The sequence below is a fragment of the Jaculus jaculus genome, chromosome 10, assembly GCF_020740685.1.
Source record: "Jaculus jaculus isolate mJacJac1 chromosome 10, mJacJac1.mat.Y.cur, whole genome shotgun sequence".
NCBI classification, from domain to species: Eukaryota; Metazoa; Chordata; class Mammalia; order Rodentia; family Dipodidae; genus Jaculus; species Jaculus jaculus.
In genome coordinates this window covers 25673282-25701175 of record NC_059111.1, presented here as the reverse complement: position 1 = coordinate 25701175, position 27894 = coordinate 25673282, and the positions used below count along the sequence as shown (strand labels likewise).

The window sequence follows — 27894 nt, the reverse complement described above, 5'->3', positions numbered from 1 at the left end:
CAGCGGTTACAAAGTGCTTGTTTGCAAAGCCTGGTGACCCAGGTTCAATTCCCCAGTACCCACGTAAAGCCAGATGGACAAAGTGGCACATGCATCTGAAGTTCATTTGCAGTGGCTAGAGGCCCTGCCATGCCCATATTCTGTGTGTGTGTCTGTATGCTGTCCTTGCAAATAAATAAAATATTTTAACAAATACACTGTTGGTAGTAAAAAGCAAGAAAGAGTCACCCTTCAGAGGCAGGATGAACTCCAATCCGAGCTGTGTCTAAAGAAGGTAGCTGGGAGAAAGGGCTAGAAAGGGCAGGTCGCTGGTGAGGAGGCTCAGCACAAGGTGGTCAGGCATGGGATGACGGGGTGGTGGAAGATGGCTGAGAGAAAACCTTTCAGCATGGGGTTGTCAGGGTGCTGGGGAATCAAACCTGGGTCCTTAGGCTTTGCAGGCAAGCGCCCTGACTGCTAAGCCATCTCTCCAGCCCCTAGCTGTTTTCTTTTATCTCATGAAATCCTCTCATACTTCTCCACTGTACCCATCGCCTTTCTCAGCAGGTGGTGGATAGCTCCTGGGTGCATAGAAACCCTTCCAGAATGGGTTTGGGGAGAACTGCTCTAAGTCCCCCTACCTCCTCTGGCACCCAGCCATGTTATGATGGGAAGAAACCCTCAAAGAAACCTTCTCTGGTCAGTGTGTTCGGTTTGAATCAGGTTACCTAATTAGGATGCTTTGGAAATAGGGACTGACAAGGAAGCAAAAAGGTTAAGAACTTAAGAGACAAGAAGGCGTGTAAAAGCACAGGAACTTATATCACAATGTGGGTTTAATAATGATTATATTAGGCTTTTGTTGAAAGACAAATTGCTTCAACTTCAGACATCATGCCTCACTACATAGTCTCCAGTGGCCTCGAACTCATGATGATCCATCTAACTGCCTCCTGATTGATGGGATTAAAGGCATGCACCACCACGCCTGGAGATTTTTTTTTTTAGGCAGGGTCTCATTCTAGCCCAGGCTGGCCTTGAACTCAACCTTAACCTTCCAACTGCTAGGATTATAGATGTGAACCACCACATTGGGCTCACTTCAATGATTTTCAGTAAATGTAAACAGTTGTACAGTCACCACCTCAACCAAGTCTTTGACATACAGAATTTTTCCTTGTGTCTAGTTACAGTCAGTCCCTGCTCCTGACTATATAGTAAATTTCAGGTCAGCCTGGACTAGAGCAAGACCCTACCTCGAAAAACAAAAACAAACAAACAAAAAACATTTAATTGTACACAATGAGTAAATCTTATATTTAAATTATACTTTTGGAAATTAGTTTCAAAACACAAAAATCAAGCCGGGCTTCGTGGCACACACCTGCGCTTGGAGCCCGGAGGATCACAAGGCGTTCGAGGCCAGCCTGAGCAACAGAAGACCCAAGAAAACAAACATTTGGGAAATAAATTATCTGTCGTAATGTATGGGATGATAAGGTCAGCGAGAGGCGCATTACCTCCCAAATACCCAAGGCCCACCGGCCTCCAGGAGGTAAGGAACCAACCCAAGACTAGACAGCGACTGAATGAATGAAGACGCCGGAGGCTTCCGGGAGAATCCCGGCAGTCCGCTTCCTGGTCGCCGCTCCGCGCCCGGCTTGGCGCGTCAATGAGAGGCGAGCTCAGCGATTGGCCAGCGGGTGGCGTAGGGGCGGGCCCGGGGGCGGGGCACCAGGAGGCGGGGTCTTGACGGGCGGGCTTCAGGAGCGCCGGCTGCGCGCACGCGCCCTGCGGTCGCCGCTGTCTGTGGGCGAGAGGAGCGGGCGCGATGGCCGGGTCCGCGTGGATCTCCAAGGTGAGCGCCGGCGGGCAGGCAGGCCGGGCCGGCCGGCGTGCGCGGGCGGGCGGATGAGCGGGACGCGTGCCGGGCGGAGGCGGGCGCGCGGGCCCAGATGGGGAGGCGCGGCGGGGACAGTTTCAGGGCGTTCGTCCCGGTCGCCGGCTCCGCCGCGGTGCACGGCCCGCCTTGCAAGCGCGTGGACCGCCCGGCGCCGGGACGGGCGTCAAGGTCAAGGCGAGGATGCTGGCCCTGCTCCGGGTGTCACTGCTGGGCTCCGCCAGATCTGGAACCAGGCCTCGAGCCGAGCCCCGGGAAGGTCACGGAGCCGCCGCCCAGGCCCCGCTGTCCGGGCAGCTCCGGAGGCTGCGGCCCTGTGACTTACGATCTCGGAACTTACGTTCCCCGCCCAGGTCGCTCTTCCTGAGTCCCCCCGGCCTAGCTGCGGGCGTGGGAGTTTGCTTCGATGAGGGAATCCCAGGGCCATCTTGCCTGCCCGAGTTTTTCTCTCTGGGAACTTCGTACAGTCTGACGTCTGGTGCCCTAGTAGTTAGTTCCCCTTCAGAGGACACGGAGCATCTTGCAGTTTGAAATTGCACCCTTGACAGCTCAGGTGCCAGAGATGGAAAGGATTTTTCGGTTAAAAATGCAATATGCGATTCCTTGGTGTCCCAGAGGGATTAACCTGTGTTGAACACAAACTGGATGAAGGTCATCCAGGAGGTCAAAGTTATCTGGGAGAGGAACCCAAGTATATCTTGATTTTTTTTTTTTTCAGTTCCACTTTGCCTAGGCTGCGGCCAAGGTCACATTAGCAGATTATGGGGAGAGTAATGAGTAGGCCTTAGGTCTTCTGTTTTTATATTGGAGTGATTTCATAGAAATCTACCAAAAGCAATGCAAATTTTTCTATAAAATTTGATGCCACTTTTTTTTTCCAGTTTAAAAAGATGGTCAGGGCTGGAGAGATAGCTTAGCGGTTAAGGCGCTTGCCTGTGAAGCCTAAGGACCTAGGTTCGATTCCCCAGTACCCATGTAGGACAGATGCACGAGGTGGTGCATGCATCTGTAGTTTGTTTGCAGTGGCTAGAGGCCCTGAATTGTCAGTTCTCTTTATCTGTCTCTCTCAAATAAATACAAAAAAGAGGTTCTGAGATGACCTGTTTACCAGCTAAGATTTCTACACTTCAGTTTAAGGTTTTTAGGTTTAAATCTTGGCAGTGCCATTGAGTGGCTGTAGGACCCTGAGCAAATAACATCTCTGGCTCATCCTGCAGAACATCCGCACTTGTGTCACAGAATTGTTTGAGGCCTAAATAAAATAGTATCTGTGGAACTGAGTGTGGTGGTTCATGCCTATAATCCCAGCATTGAGGTAGGAGGATTGCTGTGAGTTGGAGGCCAGCCTAGGCTACAGATGTTAGACTCAAAAAAAAAAAAAAAATGGGGCTGGAGAGATGGCTTAGTGGTTAAGGCATTTGCCTGCGAAGTCTAAGGACCCAGGTTCAATTCCCCATGTAAGCCAAACAAGGTGGCACATGCATTTGGATTTCATTTGCATTGGCTGGAGGCCCTGGTGCACCCATTCTCTCTCTATCTGCATTTCTCAAATAAATAAAATATTTAAAAAAATTACCTAATACATGCAGAAAGGACACAAAAATCTGAAGCTTTCTTAGCTACCAGTGTGTGTATTTTGGCAGTTATCAAATACACAGTGGTTCTTGGCATCAGTAACTAGATTTTTGCTCAGATTCTGCTTCACCTCGCTCTTCAGACACACTAACCGTTATGTCACATTCTGTCCTGAACGTGTGTGTCACAGTTACTCCCTTAATCACTGGGCTTACCCCCGACCACCTTAACCTTCAGAAGGAGGGACTTAAGCAACATTGGTGATAATGAATGAGTGTGATGGCATTGCCTTTAGCAATAAGAAAGGCTTTCAGGGCTGGAGAGATGGTTTAGTGATTAAGGCACTTGCTGGTGAAGCCTAAGGACTTATGTTCAACTCTCCAGGTCCCACGTAAGCCAGACGCACAAAGTGACACAAGTGTGCCAATTCTCTCTCTTACACACACACACTTGGCTCTCTCTCATTAAAAAAAAAAAAAAAAAAAAAAAAGAGGAAGGTGTTCATAGTGGGAGTTCAGAAAGTGCCTGCTAAGTTGTCAGAAAATGTGGTTCTCCTGAGGCCTGGGGCCCCGTATGACCTTTGGCAGAGTGGCTCAACCTGTGATCCAATTTCTTTCTCTCTCTAGGGATTGGTGCCTCAGAGAGGGGGCTTGTGAGGCTGGCCCAGGTTTGGGTACTGAGTGGGATGTGGGTTTCTATCACTTTAGCTCCGCTATTGAGTTTCCATTTAAGGGTGGTTTTTTTGTTTGATTGTTTTGTTTTGTTTTGAGACAGGGTCTCATATAGTCCAGGCTGGCCTTGAACTCTATAGGATGACCTCTATCTCCAGCTCCCAAGTGCTATAATTACAGGCATGTGCCACCACACCCAGTTTCTAAGGTTTTATTTGTCCAAGAAAAACAACCAAAAATTGGCAGCCAGGGAATGTGACTTGTAGCTTAAAAGATTTTCTCACAGAGAAAACAGAGTCTCTAAAGACTTTTCTGCTTCCAAAGACTAAAATGAGCCAGTTTCCCATCAACAAGCACTTATTAAATCTTGTCCTACTTCTCATACAGTGTCTCTGTTTTTGTTTTGTTTTGATTTTTAAATATTTTATTTAGTTCTTTATTTGAGAGAGAGGAAGAGGCTGAGAGGAGGAGAGAATGGGCACGCCAGGGCTTCCAGCCACTGCAAACGAACTCCAGACACATGTGCCCCTGGTGCATCTGGCTTACTTGGGTCCTGGGGAATTGAACCGGGGTCCTTAGGCTTCACAGGCAAATGCCTTAACCGCTAAGCCATTTCCCCAGCCCTGTTTTGTTTTGTTATTATTTGTGTTCACAGCCAGGGCCTCTTACTGTTGGAAATGAATGCCCATCTGCTTTACATGGCTGGTTAGGGAATTGAGCCTGGGCAGGCAGGCTTTGCAAGCAAACACCTTTAACCCCTGAGCAATCTCCCTAGTCTCTGTGTTTTTCAGTTGGAATATGATGGTAAGAAAACAAATGAGAAGCTGTAGAGAAAATGGCCAGGGTCTGAAGTCAGAAGTTCAAGGAGACAGTCTAGGCTCTGTGAGCCAGGCCTCTGTTTTCTTACTTGAAAACCCACTGCACTAAGCTTTATGGAAGTAAAATGATGCTGTACTAGTATATTATCAAGAGGACATTCTCCTCAAAATTTAAAGTTCTAAGTAAAGCTAGTGAGTTGATCAATGAAGTGAAGATTGTGTGTGTGTGTGGGGGGGGGAAGCATAAACATAGACAACTATGTTTTTAGAGGAAAATCATTACATGTGTGACGGCTAGGGTATCAGCTGTTGAGATTGAGGTTGACCTCAACTTTGTGTGTGTGTGCAAGCATGTATATGTATGTATGTGTATAATGTGTGGGCATGCATGGGTGCATGTGTGGAAATCAGAAGACAGCCTGACGTAGGTCCCTCACCTTCCACCTTGAGTCAGGGTCTCATGGTGCTGTGAACTGTGAGCCTTGGGATTCTCCTGACTCTGTTTCCAGCTGTACCTGGGCTCTGGGGATCTGAACTTGAATAGTGAGTTTTGTTTTGCGCAGGGAGTGCTTTTAATTGCTGAGCCATCTCCCCGGGCTTGCCTCAGTTTTTTCCAGAGTATTCATTGAGTACCTTCTGTGAAATAGGCAACATACTAGCCCTGGAGATAAAATAGCAAACCATGGAAATGTTGGCATTCTTGCTCCTCTGTTTTTGTTGTTTTGGTGGTATTAGGGATTAAACCTAGTGCTATGGAGGCTCTCCAGCATTGAGTTCTATTCCCAGGCCCCTTTTACATTTTAAAACATCGTCTTACTAAGTTACTAGAGTGGCCCTGAACTCACACTGTAGTTTAGGCAGGCTTTGAACTTTTGATCCTCTTGCCTCATGTCCCTGAGTATTTTGAACTAAAGGGACTGGTAAGATTCGCATTGGCAACTTGCCAGTTGATTACTTTAAACGTAGGCAAGTCCCTGGTCTCTGTGCCCACTGTCTCCACCTATAGAATAAGTGGGTTGTGCTCTGGTTTCAAAGTTAGCGAATAGGGCTGGAGAGATGGCTTAGCAGTGAAGGTGCTTGCCTGCAAATCCAAAGGACCCAGGTTTGATTGATTTCCCAGGACCCATGTAAGCCAGATGCACAAGGTGGCGTATGCATCTGAGTTTGTTTGCAGCTGTTGTAGGCTCTGGCACATCTGTTCTCTTTCTGTCTGTCTGTCTGTCTCTCTCTTCCTCTTTCTCTTTCAAATAAATAAATAAAAATAGTTTAAAAACCTAGTGTGTAATTTTTTTATAGTATATATTATTTCAACATTGTCCAGAGTAGTTTCTGTTGTGGTTTGAATGTTACATGTCCCTATAGTCTCCTGTAGTTTGAACACATGGTTTCCAGCTAGTGGTGGTTTTTGGGAAGGTTGTGGAACCTTTGGAGGTGGAGCCTTGCATGAAGAAGTGTGTCTCTGGCCAAAAAAAAAAAAAAAAAAAAAAAAAAAAACCAGGTGTGGTGGCACACGCCTTTAATCCCAGCACTTGGGAGGTAGAGGTAGGAGGATTACGATGAGTTCGAGGCCACCCTGAGACTCCATAGTGAGTTCCAGGTCAGCCTGGGCTAGAGTGAGACCCCACCTTGAAAAACCAAAAAAAAAAAGAAGTGTGTCACTGGGAGATGCCCTTGAGGTTTCACAGCCCTGCTTCACTTCCTGTTCACCCTCTGCTTCCTGATCGAGGCTGCAATGTGAGGAGCTGGCCTCTTGCCCCTGCTGCCATGCCTTCCCTGCTGCGATGGCATGCGTCCCTTTGAAGTTGTAAGCCAGAACCAACCCCTTTCTTCTTTCAGCTGCTATTTTTTTCTTTTTCTTGACAGCTTCCATACTCACAGACAATAAACCATAATTCCCTCCCCCACACTTTGCCTTTGCAACTCCACTCTCCATCATATCCCTCCCCACTCAATCAGTCTCTCTCTTATTTTGATGTCATCATCTTTTCCTCCTATTATGAGGGTCTCGTGAAAGTAGTTCTAGGCATTGCAAGGTCAAGGATATTGAGGCCAATTCTGTGTAGATGATTGCATTGTAAGCAGTCCTGCTCTTCCTTTGGCTCTTAAATCTTTTGTTGTTTGTTTGTTTTTCGAGGTAGGGCCTTGCTCTAGCCCAGGCTGAAATTCACTATGTAGTCTCAGGGTGGCCTTAAACTCACGGTGATCCTCCTGCCTCTGCCTCCCAAGTGCTGGGATTAAAGTGTGTGCCACCACATTCAGTGGTTGCTCTTACCTTCTTTCTTTCTTTCTTTCTTTTTTTAAATATATTTATTTATGTATTTATTTGAGAGAGAAAGGGTATTCCAGGGCCTCTAGCTACTGCAGGGAAACTCCAAATGCATGCACCACTTTGTGCATCAGGCTTATGTGGGTTCTGGAGAATTGAACCTGAGTCCTTTGGCTTTGCAGGCAAGCACCTTAACCACTAAGCCATGTCTCCATCCCCACTCTTACATTCTTAATGCCACTTCCACAATGGACCCTGAGCCTTGGAAGGTGTGATAGACATGTCTCAATGTTGAACATACCTCCATCACCTTTCCTCAGCACTATGGTGCCTTTTGGTTCATCCCGGTGGTCACTGCCATCTGAAAAGAGAAGTTTCTCTAACCAAAAGTGAGAGAAACATTAATATATGGGTATGAACATTGAGTAAAATGTTTACAGGGCAGTGTGGTGAGCATAATATATGCATTTAGCCAGACAAGAGCAGGCATTACACTCCTAAGGCTCATGACCTCCCTCACCATAGGCTTCTGATTAGGTTTTCTGTACCAGGCATGTATTCCCTCCCATAGAGAGGGTTATTTATTTGGAAGCAGGAACGGGGAGGAATGAATATGAGAATGGGCATGGGAGGCCTCCAGCTGCTGCAAAGGAACTCCAGATGCACGTGCCACTTTGTGCATCTGCCTTTATGTGGATACTGGGGAATTGAATCTAGGCCATTAGGCTTTGCAGGCAAATAGCTTAATGCTGAGCCATTTCTCCAGCCACCCCCCCCCCCCAGAAGCTTTTTATGAGGTATTTTACCACAACAAGAGTGACTTATACAGTTTCATTCTATCCTCAATGTCTTTTGACAACTATAGCAGTTACCTTCTCATTGCTAGGACAAAATGCCTGTCTAGAAGGAGCTTATGAGAGGACAAGGTTTATTTTGGCTTGCAGTTGTGAGGGGAAGTTTCATCATGGTGGGAAGGCCTGGCAGGAGGAGTCATCTGGCATCACATCTTACCAGCATGGCGGAGGTAGAGAGAGAGGTCTAGTGACGGTGAGCTAGGCTGGACTGAGATACCAAGACTCGCCCCCAGTGACACACCTCCTGCAGCAGGGTTCTACCGCCCAGACATTACCACCCACCTGGGGATTAAGTATGAGGCTTAATCATAAACACAGGAGGCCATTGAGGACATTTTACGTTCAAACCACCACATTCCGCTCCTGGCCCCCATAGACTTATGGCCATCTCATGATGCCCAATGCATTCAGTCCAGCTTTAAAAGTCTCCATCGTCATTACCATTCCCTACACTGTTCAGAAGTCCAAAGTCTCATCTGAGACTCAGGATAGTCTCAGCTGTGAGCCCTATAAAATCAAAATACGAGTTACAGTGTTTCCAACATAAAGTGGCACAGAGTAAACGTTCCCACTCCAGAAAGGAGGAATGGGGGCCACAGCAGGAAAAGACTGGATCCCTACAAGACAGAAAACCAACAGGGCAAGCAACAAGTCCCAGCGCTGCATGCCTGACACTTGGGACTTGTGATGAAATCATCTGCGCTCCAAAAGTCTCGGGCAACAACTGATATCCATAAGCTGAACTTTAAAAAAGTACAGTGCTTAAAGTCCAGGTTTTCAAATCTGAACAAGTTAGCTATTGAGCCAGTATGTAAGAAAAATATTTCTGGGAAGTTCTCAAAGTCCCCTTCCCTTAGGACTGGAGAGATGGATCATTGGTTAAAAAGTTCCCCTTTCCCCCCTTTAAAGGAATCCAGGTGAATTGAGTTCCTCCAATAAAATTTTATAGCATTATCAGCTATCAGAGATGTCTTTGTGCTGGCACATGCCTTTAATTCTAGCACTTGAGAGGCTGAGAGGTAGGAGGACCACTGTGAATTCATGACCAGCCAGGACTACAGAGTGAGTTCCAGGTCAGCCTGGGCTAGAGTGAGACCCTGCTTCAAAAAACAAAAAAAAAACAAAAAACAAAAAACAAAAAACAGAGCTGGAGAGATGGCTTAGTGGTTAAGTGCTTGCCTGTGAAGCCTAAGGACCCCGGTTCGAGGTTCGATTCCCCAGGACCCACATTAGCCAGATGCACAAGGGGGGGCACGCGTCTGGAGTTCATTTGCTGTGGCTGGAAGCCCTGGTGCGCCCATTCTCTCTCTCTCTCTCACTCTCTAATAAATAAAAATGAAATTAAAAAAAAACAGAAATGCCTTTGTATCCATTATTTATAGTTTAATTTTGTGTGTGACATTTCTCTGTTGCTATTAATGTAGGTCTCTCGGCTGCTGGGCGCATTCCAAAATACAAAACAGGTGACCAGAGGTTTTGCTGGTGGTGTGAGTATAATTATATCTTTTATTTTTCCCTTTTAGAAGTTTCTCAAGAAAGACGTTTAAGAAATCAAATGCATTTATTTAAAACTGGGGAAAATTGGCTATACTTCTGACGCATATTAGAACTGTTGGCTAACAAATACACAATTCTATTGGGTCACTTTCAGATTTAAGAGAATTATATTACAGCTGGCTATGTAAGCCTGTCATATTCATATCTTGAAGGAGCCTTGTTAAAAATAGAAAATTACCCCTGAACCTGTTACTTCATTTCATAATCTCACTTTGGTAAAACAGGTTTGTTTGGTTTTTTAAGTGTAATTTGAGAGTTGTTGAGAAGCTTCAAAACCGCTTTACATTTTTATTTTGCAGTCTTCCCTAAATACTGTAGATGGACTGTCAAGTAGGAATTTCTCAAACATCTACAAGCCCTATAGGCTCATGCCTGCTTGTATAGTCTTTTTGGACTATCATGTGAATAGGTTTTCTGTTGCTCATTAAATCTGCTGCTTTTAGAGTTCCCAGCATTAGAGTTCTGTGTTTTAAAAACTGATGACTATATTTTTGGAATATTCTATGACTGTTGATCAGTAATATCCTATACTATTTTTATTTTATTCCTATGTTACAAAATCTGATTTGAATTTCATAATTCCTATACTCCCACATAGTATTTTAAAAATAATTTATTTTTTTATTTGAGAGAAAGAGCAAGTATGGGCATGCCAGGTCCTCCTGCCACTGCACATGAACTCCAGGTGTACGTGCCATTCTGTGCATCTGGCTTTGCATGGGTCCTGGGCAATCAAAGCCAGGCTAGCAGGCTTTACAAGAAAGTGCTTTTGTTGTGGGGAGAGGGGTTCAAGGTAGGGTTTTACTCTAGCTCAGGCTGATGTGGAATTCACTATGTAGTCTCAGGGTAGCCTTGAACTCATGGCTATCCTCCTACCTCTGCCTCCTGAGTGCTGGGATTAAAGGTGTGCATCAACATGTCTGGCGAAAGTGCTTTTAATTAATCACTGAGCTATGTCTCCAGCAGGTCCCCTCCACATACAACATTTTATGACATTGCCATCAGGAATTTATAGAAGAATTTATGGCCTAGAGAGATGGCTTAGTGGTTAAGGCACTTGCTTGTGAAGCCTAAGGACCCATGTTTGACTCTCCAGAATCCACATAAGCCAGATGCACAAGGTGGCCCAGGACCTGGAGTTAGATTTCAGTGGCTGGAGGCCCTGGCACACAAATTCTTTCAGGACAAAAACAAACATACAAACAAACAAAAAACCGGGTGTGGTGGTGCACGCTTTTAATCCCAGCACTCAGATTGGAGGCCACCCTGAGACTACATAATGAATGCCAGTTCCAGGGCAGCCTGAGTCAGAGTGAGCCCCTACCTCTAAAAACCAAAACAAGAATGTACATGCCTTTCCTATTTCCTTTCCGTACTATAGAAACCAAGTAGCTTCTCTGTGGTCTGATCTGATGACCTCACATGTTGAGAGAATAGGAAGAGGAAACCTTTGGCCCTGCTTGTGCGGAAAATGCAGAACGAGGCTTGTGTTCCACGTTCAAAACTAGCTAAGCCAGCATTTACACCCATTCTGAAGTTGGGCCTGGTGGTGCTGACTATGGCCTGATTTCTTTGAGGGTTTGGCAGGAGGATCATAGTTGAAGGCCTGCCTGAGCTACAGAGTGAGTTCAAAACTAGTCTGGGAAATTTAGTGAGACCCTATCTCAAAATAGAAACTAAAAACAAGTTTGGGAATGTAGCTAGGTAGCAGAGTGCTTGCTGGGCACAAGACTCTGGGCTCCAACTCCAACACCAAGACAAAACGAAGAAACAACAGTCCGAATTGGGTGAGATGATCACTTCTCTGCTGTTACTTTTCAGGTTGTTTCTCTTTGTGCTCGCTCTCTCGCTTGTGCGCGCTCTTTCTTTTGAGGTAGGGTCTCAATCTAGCTCAGACTGACCTGGAATTTACTTTGTAATCTCAGGGTGGCCTCCAACTCACAGTGATCCTCCTACCTCTGCCTCCTGTGCTGGGATTAAAGGCATGTACCACCACGCCTGGCCTCTCTCTCTTTATTTTTTTCAGCCTCTTTAAAAAAAAAAATTATCCTGATGGAAGAGATTCTTTTCAAAAGAAATTATATATATATGTCAACATATCAAAAGTGTATATTTCAGACAGGTGTGGTGATGAATGCCTTTAATCCCAGCACTTGGGAGGCTAAGATAGGAGGATTGCTTTGAGTTCAAAACCAACCTGAGACTACATAGTGAGTTTCAGGTCATCCTGGGCTAGAGCGAAACCCTACCTTAAAAAAAAAAAAAAAGAAGAAGAAGAAGAAAGATTGATTCAGCTGTACAGAAAAGTTGAACTTTTGAGGACTGGAAAGAGAAGACCAGGAAAAATTGAATTAATATCTTTAAAAAAAATGGGTATCTGGGCAACTAGAACCGAGAAAGGTCAAGTAAAGTTACCAAATCATACGTGTAATTCCAAAGTGAAGAGGGAGGACATGGACATTATGTTCGTTAAATTCTCTTGCATTTCATTCTTAAACATTTTCATTTCTTCTATTTTTGAAATGCTGGCTTAGTTTTGTCTGAAGCCTTTGGAACAGACATGAAGCCTTTGGAACAGACATTTGATTTTCCACTATAAACACACTTATTGTCAACCCAGACCTTGCAGGTCTGATCTCACGTTGTCGTTGGTTATGTATGACACCTCTGAGCTTACTAGATTACACTTGTCACTCACAAACCAATTTTCCAGAGGAGCCAAGAATGTAGAGGCCCTCTTTTGAGGTGAACTCTAATTTTTTTCTGAGCATCCAAACAGACTCTAATATTCTGGAAATGTGTTCGAGCTCTGTAAGCCTGAAGAAGTTGCATGAGGAACGTCCTGGGATTACAGACACGGACAGCAGCGGCTGGCTTTCATGAGCATTCCTGAGTTAGAGTGGGAGAAGAGGCTGACATGTCTTGCTGCCCTTGCTTTATAGACCTGAAGAAATTGATGTCATTGTCTGAAAAGAAATATATCAGTTTGGAAGTCTACTGGTAGTTTGTTTTTACCTAAGACTGTCATATGAGCTCTTAAGACTCTGGACTCAGGTGGAGAGCGGAGTTGTGGGGTCTCTTGTCTGTTGACTTCTGCCTCTACTTTGATGATCCTGGTGGGAGGTTTGTCTGTTTTCTTAGCAGTATTTTGTTCTTTTGGAGATACCTTGGGAAAATGGTTTTCTTCTTTCTTTTTTCAAACTTTCCAAAACCAGTTCTTACTCTTTTCTTCGATGGTTTCTTACATTCAGGTTCAGACAGTAACTTTAATTCCAGGAGATGGAATTGGCCCAGAAATTTCAGCCTCAGTTATGAAGATTTTTGATGCTGCCAAAGTAAGTAGGCTTTAAAACATCAACTTAGCAATCACCCATAGAAAACTGTTCTTAGCCAGTGAAGATTCTATGGGCTTGCCTATTTGTGTGTTACTTACGTGTGTGCATGTGTGTGTGTGTGCGCGTGCATGCATGTGCATATGTTTTGATGTGTATGGAGACAGAGGACAACCTTAGGTGTGGTCACTCAGGTGCCATCCATCTCTTTTTGAGTCAGAATCTCTTATTGGCCTTGAGCTAGCTCACCAGTTAGGCTAGACTAGGTGGCTATGAAGCCTCAGATCCTGCATCTCTACCTCCCTAGCACTGGGGCTGCCTATACATACCGCCATGCCCAGCATGTTTACATGAGTTCTGGGGACCTTCGTGCTAACAAGGCAGGCGCTTTATCAACTGAGAGCTCTGCAGCTGGATTCTATGAATAGGTGGGTTAAAACCGCACAAGTATATATAAAGTTGGTAAGGTCTGTTGTTAATCTCCGCCAAGTTCCCACTTTTTTTTTTTGTTTGTTTTTTCGAGGTAGGGTTTCAGTCTAGATCAGGCTGACCTGGAATTTACTATGTCATCTCAGGGTGGCCTCGAACTCATGTGATCCTCCTACCTCTGCCTCCGGAGTGCTGAGATTAAAGGTGTGTGCCACCACACCTGGCTTTCCTTTTTGTTTTTTTTAAAACTATTTAATTATTTGAGGAAGAGAGAAAGGCAGATAGAAGCATTCCAGGGCCTCCAGCCCCTGCAAACAAACTCTAGACACATATGCTACCTTGTGCATCTGGCTTATGTGGGTACTGAGGAATCGAACCTGGGGTTTTAGGCTTCACAGGCAAGCACCTTAACAGCTAAACCATCTCTCCAGCCCCACTTTTTGATTTTCAATTTGTATGTTCTATTGATTAATTTTTTTTAAATTATTTATTTATTTGAGAGCGACAGACACAGAGAGAAAGACAGATAGAGAGATAGAGAGAATGGGCGCGCCAGGGCTTCCAGCCTCTGCAAACAAACTCCAGACGCGTGCGCCCCCTTGTGCATCTGGCTAACGTGGGACCTGGGGAACCGAGCCTCGAACCGGGGTCCTTAGGCTTCACAGGCAAGCGCTTAACCGCTAAGCCATCTCTCCAGCCCTGATTAATTTTTTTTTGTTCATTTTTTATTTTTTTATTTATTTGAGAGCGACAGACATAGAGAGAAAGACAGATAGAGGGAGAGAGAGAGAATGGGTGCGCCAGGGCTTCCAGCCTCTGCAAATGAACTCCAGACGCTTGCGCCCCCTTGTGCATCTGGCTAACGTGGGACCTGGGGAACCGAGCCTTGAAACCGGGGTCCTTAGGCTTCACAGGCAAGCACTTAACCGCTAAGCCATCTCTCCAGCCCTAATTTTTTTTTTTTTTTTTGAGGCAGGGTTTCACTGTAGCTCAGGCTGGCCTGAAAGTCACTAGTAGTCCAGGTTGGCCTCAAAGTTACAGCAGTTCCTCTGTCTCAACCTCTTGAATGCTGGGTAATTTTCACTTTGATAAATGTCTCCGTGCTGTTTGTTACTGCTGCTGTTGATAACATAAGGTATCCATTACATATATCAAATATAATCAAAGTAGTACCTCAGTTCTTGTGGCTATTTGAGCTCCTGACAAGTCACCTTCTTTCTGTGTTGTTTTGACGATGTTGGGAATTGAACTTGCCTTTGCATCCTGGAAAAAAATCGTAAATTTTTTTTTCTTTGGTGCTATTTTCATAAAAAATGGAATATTACTACTGACAGCCCAGCTGTTAATTCAGGTAGACATTTTAAAATACTTCTAGGGATTTAGGAAGTTGAACTTTGACCTGATGCCTTGTTACCTAGAGCTGCTGGGCGGAGTAATGGGTAAGACTGAGTGGCTGCTGTGATACAAGTAGGTCCAGTCTAGGAGTGTCTACGAACATTTTATTCCTATGTGAGGTTCTAGCGGACACTCCTGTGGAGGAGGTGATGCCTGTAATCGTAAGCCCCTTGTGAGCCAGGGTCACGTGTTCTGTGCTTCTTCCTGGAGCACATGCTCAGAAAGTGGCTGCCTGTTAACTGGGTGTCACGCATGAAATCCGGAGGTAGAAAGAAACACTGGTTTATACTTTAAAGTGGTGCCTACATAGGTCATGTACTTTCTTATCCTTTAGGTACCTTTGCTGAGGTGCAATTCACACACTTTGCAATCAATCTACTTATACAACCCAGACTCAGTGGGTTTTTAGTAAATTGGCAGAGTTGGGCGGCCATCCACATATTCTAATCTTGGAACACTTGGAACACACCCCCAAAGACCTCCCATAACTCCCGTCATCTTCCCTTCTCCTCTCTCTTCCCATACCCTGCCATTATCCCTCCCCATCCCTAGGGAGCCCCACTCAGCTGTTTGCCTATTCAGACTTTCCTTAGGTTTTTTTTTTTTTTTTCCTAATGGGCTTCTTGCTCTTTGCATTGTTTTCAAAGTTCATCCGTGTATTGGCGCTGTGCAGCATTTCTATGAAACTTGTTTTTCACTGTGCTCCGTGGCCTCTAGGCACCTATTCAGTGGGAGGAGCGGAATGTCACTGCCATTCAAGGACCAGGAGGAAAGTGGATGATCCCTCCAGAGGCCAAAGAGTCCATGGATAAGAACAAGATGGGCTTGAAAGGTACAACTGAAGGAGAGGCTGTAATTATTACTGATTTCTGTTCCAGGAATTATGAAAGTGCATTCTTGTCAGCTAATAAGGCCTGGCCACCTAGTAAAGTAACATCCTCCTTTTATGAAATAGTCACTTATAGTAAGGTACTTTTCTTTTTTCTCTTTTGGTTTTTTGAGGCAAGGTCTCGCTCTAGCTCACTGAGCAGGAATTCACTATGTCGTCTCAGGTGGTCTCGAGCTCACGGCGATCCTCCTACCTCTGTCTCACGAGTGCTGGCATTAAAGGTGTGCGCCACCATGCCCTGCTCAGTAAGGTGCTTTTTAACAAATTTGTTTTTATTTATTTATGAGAGGGAAAGAAAGAAAATGTACCAGAGCCTCTAGTCACTGCAAATGAACTCCAGATGCATGTGCCACCATGTGGTTTATGGGGTTCTGGGGAATTGAACCTGGGTCCTTAGACTTCACAGGCAAGTACCTCAACTGCTGAGCCATCTCTCCAGCCATGCCTCTTTTTTAAAACTATGTCTCAGGCTGGCTTCAAGATTCTTCCTGCCTCAGTCATCGGAGTGCTTGGATGACAGGCATGCTCCACCTTGCCAAGCTCAGAGTAACTTATTTATTTGTTGTTTGTTTGTTTATTGATTTGTGGTGGTAGGGGTTGAGTCCAAGCAAGTGTTCTACCACTGAGCAATGCCCTCAGCCTGAGATGGTTTAGTGGGGTTTTTTGTTTGTTTGTTTGTTTTTTTAAGGTAGGATTTCACTGTAGCTCATTCTCACCTGGAATTCATTATGTAATCTCAGGGTGGCCTCCAACTCATGGTGATACTCCTACCTCTGCCTCCTGAGTGCTGGGGCTAAAGGTGTGCGCCACCACATCCACCTGGTTTAGTTTTTATGTATTTGGGACACTCATTTTCACATTCCAGTGAAATCATTAAAGTATTTCTGGCCAATACCAACTTACCCTGTTTGTTTTCAACTGCATTTATCTTTTATGTAATTTTTGTGTTTTTATTATTATTCTAATATATGCCCAAGGCCATGATTCAGAGTGATTAGCCTGTAAGAGACTGAAATTTAGCATGGACTTTAAAACCATGTTCAGATCCAGGTATGAATGTCAGTTACTGGCTGGGAAGCTTGGGCGATGTTCTTACTTGTGAAATTGATGTTTTAAAATATTTTAAAATTATTTATTTGTTAGAGAATGGGCACAGCAGGACCTCCAGCCACTATAGTCAAACTCCAGATGCATGCGCCACCATGTGCATCTGGCTTACCTAGGTCCTAGGGAGTTGAGCTGGGTCCTTGGCCTTCACAGCCAAGTGCCTTAACCTCTAAGCCATCTCTCCAGCCTGAGATTGATTTTTCCTTCTGTAGGTGACCCTCATGGAGTAAAAGTAAGCTTAGATGCTGACAGGCACTAGATGCAACGCTTGGTTTTCAGGAAGTTCTGCAGATAGAAAGGCAGTTCATGTTCTGGAAAGCTCCCTTGAGGGGTCTGAGGGAGGGGTGAAATTGGAGGCAAAAATCATTTTACAAGGGAGCCACGTCTGTCCCATGTGAGGCCATAATGTATCCTGTTGTCTTCTGGTTATATTTTTTAAATATTTTATTTATTTATGAGGGAAACAGAGAGAATGGGAATGCCAGGGCCTCTAGCCACTGCAGACACACTCCAGAAACATGTGTCACCTTGTACTCTGGCTTTATGTGAGCACTGGGGGATCAAACTCAGCTTGTTAGGCTTTGCAGGCAAGCACCTTAACCACTGACCCATCTCTACAGCCCTCACCTAGCTGTTTTTTATTGCAGGCCCTTTGAAGACCCCAATAGCCGCTGGTCACCCATCTATGAATTTATTGCTGCGTAAAACTTTTGATCTTTATGCCAATGTCCGGCCATGCGTGTCGATTGAAGGCTATAAAACCCCTTACACTGATGTAAATATCGTCACCATTCGAGAGAACACAGAAGGAGAATACAGTGGAATCGAGCACATAGTACGTTCACCTCAGGGTGGTTCTTCCCACTTGCATTGCTTTCTCTGGACTCTGGACAGCTATTCCAATTCTCAGTTGAAAGTATCCCCCAAAGACAGATCCCTTTCCCCCTGGGAGGAGTCGGTGGGTATTTGCTTTGGTGCTGCGACTCTGGCTGAGTGCTCAAATGGATGTCAGGAGGAACGTGGCCTGGTGTGGTTTCGGATGTGGGAATCTGCCCTCTGGCATTTTGAATTCCCCCACTTCACAGCTATGCTCTTGGGCTGATGGCCATCTCTGTACCACACGTTTGCTCACTGTACATCAGGGCTTGTTAGGCCCGCCTTACAGGGCTGTAGTTAACATTGACCCCATTGCTGTTCTGGGGTTGTGTGAGGCTGGCTAGCCATGCTTGCTGACCCCACGCAACCTCCCACAGTGATGCAGTCTAGACTGCCTGCTTGCTGTCCTCAGTGTTGCCGCACCTTTTCCAGCAAGGCGGGGCTTCTCTCTTTCAGATTGTGGAAGGAGTCGTGCAGAGCATCAAGCTCATCACCGAGGAGGCCAGCAAGCGCATTGCCGAGTTCGCCTTTGAGTACGCTCGGAACAACCACCGGAGCAACGTCACGGCTGTGCACAAAGCCAACATCATGTGAGTCCCTGGGCATCTGTGTTGGCTTGCTTGGCTGCAGGGAGGGTGGGGATGGGGCCTCCCTTGTGTTTTTCCAGCTTGCTTATTGAGTCCCACTGCCCCAAAGAGAACCTTGTTAGGGCTGGAGAGATGGCACAGCCATTAAAGACGCTTGCATGCAAAGCCTGATGGCCTGGGTTTGACTCTCCAGTACCCATGTAAAGCCAGATAGATGCACAAAGTGGTGCATGCATCTGGAGTTTGCAGTGGCTGGAGGCCCTGGAGTGGTCATACTCGCTCTGTGTCTACCTCTTTCTCGCTCTCAAATAATAAAATTAAACAAGAAAACAAAAGCCTTTTAAGAATCAAGAGTGTCTGGCATTTCTCTTTATTGCTGTGCTCACTGAGTGACAAGAGCAAATAGGAGGGGCAGGAATTCAGGTCCTAGACTTTAGGGAGGGACCGAGACAGAAGATGCAGAGTCCACAGTGTGGTCAGGTTAGTGGAGCGAGGGCTGTTTCTGACATGGCCGCGTGCTAAGGGCTAAAAGCAGCCAACGCACATGCTATCAGAAGTGTCTTTGCCACAGCCTGCAGGCCGCGTACTGTCCTGGGATAGCTACAAATGCTCCTGGACACGTGTGGATTCAGCATCATGTTGTCATGTCAGAAGGCTGAACGCTCCCACTGGCAGTTTAAATCCTCATGCCCACTCTATTAAAGCCCATTTCTCTGTAGAAAGAAACAGCTTCTCTAAGCATTAAAACATTCAGGTACTTATTAAAATTAAAAAAAAATTTTTTTGTTTATTTTTACTTATTTGAGAGTGACAGAGACAGAGAGAGAGAGAAAGAGGCAGAGAGAGAGAGAGAGAGAGAGAGAGAGAGAGAGAGAGAATGGGCATGCCAGGGCCTCCAGCCTCTGCAAACAAACTTCAGACGCGTGCGCCCCCTTGTGCATCTGGCTAACGTGGGACCTGGGGAACCGAGCCTCGAACCGGGGTCTTCAGGCTTCACAGGCAAGCGCTTAACCGCTAAGCCATCTCTCTAGCCCCTTATTAAAATTTTTTAATGAGCCAGGGCATGCTTGTGATTCCAGCACTTAGGAGGGAGGTAGGAGGATTAGAGTTCAGTGCCAGCCTCAGCCCTATATAGTCAAGTTCCAGGCCAGCCTGAGCTACTTGAGGAGAACCTGTCTCAAAAACCAAAGAGAGAGAAAAAAAACAAAACAAAAAACAAAAACAAAGAGGGAGCCAGGCGTGGTGGCACACGCCTTTAATCCTAGCACTCAGAAGGCAGAGGTAGGAGGATCACTGTGAGTTCAAGGTCAGCCTGGGCTAGAGCGAAACCTTACCTTGAAAAGCAAAAAAAAAAAAAAAGGGGGTGGGGTGGGGGGCTGGAGAGATGGTCCAGTGGTTAAAGGTGTTTGCTTGCAAAGCCTCACAGCCTAGGTTCAATTTCCCAGTACTCATGTAAAGCCAGATGCAAGGTAGCGCATGAGTCTGGAGTCCATTTGCAGTGGCAGGAGCCCTGGCATGCCCATTCTTTCTGTCTGTCTGTATCTCTCTGCTTGCAAATGAATAATTTTTGTTTTTTTGAGATAGAGTCTCACTATCTAGCCTAGGCTGACCCGGAATTCACTAAGTACTCTCAGGCTGGCCTCGAACTCACAGTGATCCTCCTATCTTAGCCTCCCAAGTGTTAGGATTAAAGGTGCATGCCACCATGCCTGGCAAAAAAATAAAAAAAAAAAAATTAAAAAGAAATGTAAAGAATATTTATTTGAGAGAGACAGAGGGAGATAGCATATGGGAACACCAGGACCTCAAGCCACTGCAAATGAACTTCAGGCACATGCACCACCTTGTACATCTGGTTTATGTGGGTACTGGAGAATCAAACCTGGGTCCTTAGGCTTTGCAGGCAAGTGCCTTAACCGCTAAGTCATCACTCCAGCCCAGAAACAATTTTTTTTTTTTTTTGGTTTTTTGAGATAGGGTCTCACTCTAGCCCAGGCTGACCTGGAATTCACTCTGTATTCTCAGGGTGGCCTCAAACTCATGGTGATCCTCCTACCTCTGCCTCCCAAGTGCTGGGAATAAAGGCATGCGCCACCACGCCCGGCCCAGAAACAATTTTAAAATTTTCTTTTGAGGCAGGGTCTCACTGTAGCCCAGATTATCATGAAATTTACTATGTACTCTTGGGGTGACCTCAAATTCACAGCAATCCTCCTACCTCTTCCTCCTAAGTGCTGGGATTAAAGGCATGTGCCACCGTGCCCGGTTTAGAAACAATTACAAATTTTTTTTTGTTATTTTTATTTATTTATTTGAAAGTGACAGACAGACAGAGAGAGAGAGAGAGAATGGGTGCGTCAGGGCCCCTAGCCACTGCAAATGAACTCCAGACATGTACGCCCTCTTGTACAACTGGCTAGTGTGAGGAGCCTTGAACTGGGGTCTTTAGGCTTCACAGGCAGGCACTTAACAGCTAAGCCATCTCTCCAGCCCTAGGAACAATTTTAATACAACTGTTTTATTTTTAATTTTATTTTGAGGTAGGGTCTCGCTCTAGCCCAGGCTGACCTGGAATTCACTATGTAGTCTCAGGGTGGCCTCGAACACATGGCAATCCTCCTACCTCTGCCTCCTGAGTGCTGGGATTAAAGGCATGCACCACCACTCCTGGCTACAACTATTTCTTTGTTCTTACTGAATAATGCTATGGTAATCTAATCTTTATATGATCAAACTGTTTTATGACTTTATGCTTTTGTTCCTGGAGATAGATTCAAATTTGATTGTTTTTCTGCAAGTCTTTAGTTTCAACAGTTTTTTTAATCTTATCAAATACAGGCGAATGTCAGATGGGCTTTTTCTGCAGAAATGCAGGGAAGCTGCAGAGAACTGTAAAGATATTAAATTCAATGAGATGTACCTTGATACAGTATGTTTGAATGTAAGTATATGTTGATATGTACCTGTTACTGTTTGTTGTGGAGATTATGTGTTTGTGTGTGTGTGTGTTGTGCAGTTTTTGACTGCTAAATGCACAAATGTATTCCTTGCAGATGGTACAAGATCCATCCCAATTTGATGTTCTTGTTATGCCAAATTTGTATGGAGACATCCTTAGGTGAGTCTGGGTATACATCTTCACCCCCCTTTTGGAGGAGGTGGTTCAAGGCAGGGTCTCACTCTAGCCCAGGCTGACCTGGAATTCACTATTAGTCTCAGGGTGGTCTTGAACTTACTCCTACCTCTGTCTCACGAAGTTTGGGATTAAAGGCATGCACCCTCCCACCCCCAGCTAGGGTCTATCCTTTTATACCTGTTTTTTTATTCTTAACCTATAGGTGACTTATAAAGCCCTAAAATGAATCATGGCTTAAAGCTTTCAATCAAGTATTACAACCTGCAGCATTTGTTGTAATCAATGCGCTGAGTTTTAGTAGTGTTAGATTGTGTCTGTGATTACTTGGTGAGTGGGTTGTTTGTTTTCCTACCATGTCAGCTCTAGGACTTGATGCTCCCTAGTCAACTGTTAACTCTTCTCAATCTTCACATATTGTGTTTATTTTAAATTTTATTTAAGAGAGAGAATGGGCACACCAGGGCCTCTAACCACTGCAAACTAACTTCAGACATGTGCCACCATGTGCATTACATGGGTTCTGGGGAATTGAACCTGGGTCCTTAGGCTTCACAGGCAAGCATCTTAACTGCTAAGTCATCTCTCCAGCCCCGCTTTGTATTTATTGATAAGTCAGTATGTTTGTTGTGTATAGCTGGATAGGTGAGGTGATCATTTTTCCATTTTTTTTGTGACCCTCCCTCCTTCTTGTGCCAAGGATTATGCTAAGCTACGCTCTATCACTGAGATATACAAACTACGGAAGTAATTTCAGACTTCCAGAAAACTGACAGTAACAACACAAAGAATTTCTCTGTACTCAGTACCTAGATTTTCCATATGTTGGCATTTTACCAGCTTTTACTTCCCCCTCTCTTTCCCTTCCCCGTTCCATGGGATGTTGGCCACATAGTGATTTTCCAAGCCCATCAGTCCTTCTATATTTACTCATTGGTGTTCTGTTGTGATGATAAGCGTTTCCTTCTTGCTTATTAGTTTTTTCATTTATCTGCATCCGTGTGGACTCATGGGTTTCTGTTTGACTTGGTGGTAGATCCCTCACTGGCTCAGGTTGTCCTGACTTGGCCAGGAGCCTCTTTCCCCATGGCTCTTGTGTCCTCTGGACTCAGCCCTTCCTTCCTTGACCTTGCTTTGCTTTCTGACCTAGTAAGCTGCTCCAGGTTCATGTTCATCTTTTGAACTTGAATCCTGTAATTGAGCCATCTCTCCTGGTTGCATTGAGTGGGGAAGGGCGTTTAAAACTAAAATCAGGGCTGGAGAGATGGTTTAGCAGTTAAGGTGCTTGCCTGCAAAGCTTAAGGACTCATGTTCAACTCTCCAGATCTCACATAAGCCAGATGCACCGTGATGTAAGCACACAATGTCATGCATGTGCCCAAGGGATGTCTGGAGTTTGATTGCAGTGACTGGAGACCCTGGTTTGTCAGTTCATTTTCTCTCTCTCTCTCGTGCATGCACACATTAAAAAAAGAAAAAGGCCAATCTGTTAGGCTTGCCTCAAAAAGCAAACAACAACAACAAAACCCACCAAAATTTAAAACAGAAAACTAAAATTGGGCTGGGGAGATGACTCAGTGGCTAAAGGAGCTAGCTTTGGAAAACGAAAATCTGAGGGCTAGCTGTTTGCAAAATGTCCTTTGAAATGCTCTTCTGTCCCCAGTGACCTGTGTGCAGGATTGATTGGAGGTCTTGGTGTGACTCCAAGTGGCAACATTGGAGCCAACGGGGTCGCCATCTTTGAGTCGGTAAGGACCTTGACACCCATGGAGAACTCAGGTCAGATGGCAGTGTTCACTGCATAGCCCAGGCTGGCCTCATCTCAAATCCAAGATCCTCCTGCTTCAACCTCGGCAACACTGGAAACATAGGCTTGTGCCACCTCGCTCAGCTTTCTCCGTATTTCAAGCATCTCGATCTCAGATCACTCCTAACTCTCTCTCTCTCTCACTCTCCACTGCAAGAGTTTATGGCCCTCTGGCCCCTCCGATCCACATTATCTAGCCCTTGATCGCTGTTCCATATCCTCCCTGTGCCTTTTCCTCCTTACCCACTTTATATTCCACTCCTGTGCAAAAGCCCCAGCTTCCCTGAGCTCTCTTTGAAGTAGCCACAGCCCTGATAAGACAATCACTCAGCCCCCTAATAGATTCACTTTAAAGTTTATATACATAGGCTTTTAACTCTGAAGTTTTATATATTGTTACAGGAAATTATTCTTTCTCTCTCTGACTCAGTAGTTCAGGCTGGTCTTGAACTCTTGCTGATCCTCTTACCTCAGCCTCCCGAGTGCTGGGATTAAAATCATGAGCCATCATATCCAGCCTGAGCTACACAGAGCAGCTTTCAGTAAATATTTTCCTTGCTGAGGAAAGTGGATTGAGACCCCAGCTTTCCCAGAGGGCGGCTTGTTCTTGTTTAGTTGGTGATGGGATTGAACCCAGAACCTTGTACATGCTAAGCACGTGCTGTATCACTGAGCTGCAGCCCCAGGACAGGGCTGCCTGCTCCTGTTCTTGTCTTCCTCCTGCTGATGCTACTTTTCCTGTGCAACACATAGGTCCATGGGACAGCCCCGGACATCGCAGGCAAGGACATGGCCAACCCCACTGCCCTCCTGCTCAGTGCTGTGATGATGCTGCGCCACATGGGACTTTTTGACCATGCTGCCAAAATTGAGGCTGCGTGTTTTGCTACAATTAAGGATGGGAAGGTATCTGCAATCTTGACCCCACTTGAACTGGGTAGAATGTATTTCCTGTTTTCTACAGGAAGGGAACAAAGAGTACAAAGGTTTCACAGTAAGTAGGGCTTTTGAGGCAGGGTCTCACTGTAGCCCAGACTGACCTCTTGACCTAGAATTCCCTATGTAGTTTAGGATGGGCTTTAACTCACAACAGTTCTCCTGTCTCAGCCTCCTGAGTGCTGGAGTTATAGAATTATAGGTGTAAATAGGAATTCTTGGTATAGGCTCTCTAATTGAACTTTAGGGAATGGACTGTATGTGTGCATTTTCTTTTCTTTTCTTTTTCTTTTTCTTTTTCTTTTTTTTTTTTTTTTTTTTGAGGTAGGGTCTCACTCTAGCTCAGGCTGACCTGGAATTCACTATGTAGTTTCAGGGTGGCCTTGAACTCACGGTGAACCTCTTACCTCTGCCTCCCAAGTGTTGGCATTAAAGGCGTGCGCCACCACACCTGGCTAAATGGCTATGTATGCGTTTTCTAAAGAAAGATACAAATCTTTCATCCAAAAACTGCATTAGCAAGAGCTGGGAGAGCCAGAGGCAAGCCCAGGCCAGGCTGTCCTGGTATTGCTGTGAGAGCTTCACCAAACACTCTTAGCATGTCTTCAAAGCTGGCCCCTTCTTTTAAAAATGTTACAGCTTGGGGCTGGAGAGATGGCTTAGCAGTTAAGGTATTTGCCTGTGAGGCCTAAGGATCCAGGTTCGATTCCCCAGTACCCACGTAAGCCAGATGTACAAGGGGGCACATGCATCTGGAGTTCATTTGCAGTGGCTGAAAGCTCTGGCGCACCCATTCTTTCTCTCAATTAAATAAATAAAATGTTACAGCATAAAATGCTGTGCATAGCCAAGATACAAGAAATGCAAGCTTGCTTTTAACAGTCATTTGAGAGGGCACAGGGTCCTGTTTCTTATTCTGAACGTGTGGTCTGTTTACAGTAAAGAAGAGAGTGAGCTGTCAGAAAACAGACTGATTGTACTGGAGACTTTTCTCTTAATGAGGGAAACGTAGAAACTTGTTTCCTAAAGAGTTAACCACTTAACTATTTTCTTGGTATTTGTCTCCAAGCCTCCAAAAAGAGAACAGAACATATCTTAAAGTTTTAAAATTTTAAAATTCCCTTTGGACTTTATCCATAATCAACCCATTGGGGCTGGGGAGATAGCTCAGCAGTTAAAGGCACTTGCTTGCCAAGCGTACCAGATCAGGTGTGATTTCCCCAGTAACCACATAAGACCAGACCCATAATCAACTGGTATTTTAAACAATATTTTTATTTATTTATTTTACTTAAGGGGGGAAGATACCAAGAGAGAATGGGCAAGCCAGGTTCTCTCACCACTGCAAATGAACTCCAGGCGCATGTGCCACCTTGTGCATCTTTCATGGGTACTGGGGAATCAAACCTGGGTCCTTAGGCTTCACAGACAAGCAAGCACCTTAACCAATAAACCATCTCTCCAGCCCGTGGTATTTTGTTAGGTCTACAGTATGAACAAAGGGGAAATTTTGGAAGACTTTTCTGTTTCTCTTTGTAATGGAAAAGTCTTATTTTTTTTTGTGGAGTGTTGTTTTGAGACAAGACTTGGATATATTGCCCTGGCTAGTGTGGAACTCAACTTGCTATGTAGACCAGGCTGGTCTTGAACTTGCACAGATCCTCCTTCCTCAGCCTCCTGTGTGCTGGGATTATAGGTGTGCCTACCACACCCTGTTGAGGAGTGTTTTTTGTATACTACATCATGAGATTCCCCCACTCCTTCTGAGGTGGGTGGGCAGTATGTGATAGAACCTCTCTTTAAAATGAGCAGGCAGGTTCCTCACTCAGTTAACATTAAAAAAAAAATATTTTATTTATTTATTTGAGAGTGACAGAGAGAGAGAGAATGAGTGTGTCAAGGTTTCCAGCCCCTGCAAACGAATTGAATTCCAGATGCTTGCGCCCCCTTGTGCATGTGGCAAACGTGGGTCCTGGGAAATCGACCCTCAAACCAGTAGGCTTCACAGGCAAGCACTTAACCGCTAAGCCATCTCTCCAGCCCTCAGTTAACATTTTACTGAGGGCTTTCATTAAAAATATCCTTGTTTGGGCTGGAGAGATGGCTTAGCAGTTAAAGCATTTGCCTGCAAAGCCAAAGGACCTCGGGACCCACATAAGCCAGATGCACAAGGGGCACATGTGTCTGGAGTTTGTTTGCAGTGGCTGGAGTCCCTGGTGCACCCATTCTCTCTCTCCTCCTCTCTCAAATAAAGTTTTAAAAAAATACCCTTGTTTTAGTTGTGTGTGTAGGTAACTGCTTATTTTTGCTTTTTCCTTTTCTCAGAGCTTAACGAAAGACTTGGGAGGCAATGCAAAATGCTCCGACTTCACAGAAGAAATCTGCCGCCGAGTCAAAGACTTGGATTAGCGCTGCGCAGGTGGCGTTTGCTGAGTCAGTCACTACTGCAGGACTCCCCACGAGCCTTTACTGAGAACGCCCCTATTCTGTCTGCATTTGCTTGTTTCCTGATGGGGTACATTTTCAAATCTGGCCTTTTCTTAAAAAAACCCGTGCAGCCGATTGATGTACGCCATCCGTGGCCCTAGGCCTGTTTTCAAAGGATTTTTCCAAGTGCTTGTTTTATTTATTAAATGTCTATCTGGGAAACAGTTTTTGTAACTGTAAGTGGACTGTGTTATTTACCATTACTACCCATCTCACACTTCAGTTAAAATAAGTTTTCCTTTACTGTAAATATTATACAGAGTTAATATGAGAAAAACATCTAACTTTTTAAACAACAGCCCTATTTTCCTTGGTTTATGAAAAACATTGTAATAAAAACAAAAAGTGGACATAATAGCACAATATAACATTCTTATAAATGTCTTTAGTCTTGTAACTAAATGGGCACAGGAGAAATTTCCTGGGAAAGTTCTTATCAAAAATAGCAAAATGACATATTTCTTAGTGATTTGGAAAATAAAGACATTTGTCCTTTACATGAGTTACTGTTAATAAAAACTTCAGATCCAAGAAATACATAATGAGCCATGTAATTTTTGTTACTAAGATACAACTACTGGGTATAAAGCCCTATATGCACTGTGCATTCAATTATTTTGTTACCTTGAGATCTACTATTTTTTTGTGAGAAGTTTTTTAACAAGGCGGAGTGTCTAGTAAGCACTGTGAGTTGTCACAGCTTGTACTGACATCCTTAAATTGACTTCCCTGCATCATGGGGAAGGGACCACATTCCATCTGGTTCTGAGGGTGGCATTGAGCAAGGGTGTGACCGCTTATGTTCCGGCTACAGCTGAGGAAACGGGTGCCACCTGGTGCTTTTTATTTCCATAGCTGTCCCGTCACCGTTCTCAAAGCATCTAGCACTCCCTCGGCCCAAGCAGCACCAGTAAAAAAAAGGTGCCATTGTAGAGGATGGAGTTGATTCACGAAATTACTATGAGCAGGGATCATGTGAGCAGCTTGTGACTGTTCAGTTCCTTTCCTCCACAGCCCCTGACTGTCCACTGCAGCATGAAGGCCACGCCCAAGTCAACTTGTATCTTCTCCTGGCCCCTGTGTAAATTTGCAAGCCTGTGGCTTTGTATACTGCACCCTGGTCACAAGGGAATTTCTTGGTTTGTCTCCCTGTCCGGGTCACTTTTTTTAAAGCTTGTCATCAGACCTTCAAATTTACCTGTGTTTTGCTGTAAGCTGCTGCTTCCTGTGTCTTGCTGGAGTATGCTAGTTATCAGTGGCTCTGGGGTTCACAGTAATAAAGAATTCCAAAACTGA

At 45.0% G+C, this 27894-nt stretch overlaps 1 protein-coding gene across 1 annotated transcript; it reads left to right on the top strand.

Moving 5' to 3' along the window:
* The first annotated feature begins 1748 nt into the window (after window positions 1–1748).
* Idh3a (isocitrate dehydrogenase (NAD(+)) 3 catalytic subunit alpha) lies at window positions 1749–27894 on the top strand. Its single transcript, XM_045160730.1, has 11 exons — window positions 1749–1837; window positions 9488–9550; window positions 12872–12955; window positions 15494–15608; window positions 17420–17607; window positions 18105–18238; window positions 21074–21176; window positions 21289–21353; window positions 23032–23116; window positions 23929–24081; window positions 26437–27894. The coding sequence occupies exons 1-11, from the start codon at window positions 1811–1813 to the stop codon at window positions 26518–26520; spliced, it is 1101 nt and encodes a 366-aa protein (XP_045016665.1). The 5' UTR covers window positions 1749–1810; the 3' UTR covers window positions 26521–27894.

Excerpts from the sequence above, each read along its gene's own strand:
- Idh3a (XM_045160730.1), top strand. The coding sequence starts at position 1,811 with ATGGCCGGGTCCGCGTGGATCTCCAAG. Across the intron at positions 1,838-9,487 it reads GGTCCGCGTGGATCTCCAAG|GTCTCTCGGCTGCTGGGCGC; the intron begins GTGAGCGCCGGC and ends CTATTAATGTAG. Across the intron at positions 21,177-21,288 it reads TTGATACAGTATGTTTGAAT|ATGGTACAAGATCCATCCCA; the intron begins GTAAGTATATGT and ends TATTCCTTGCAG.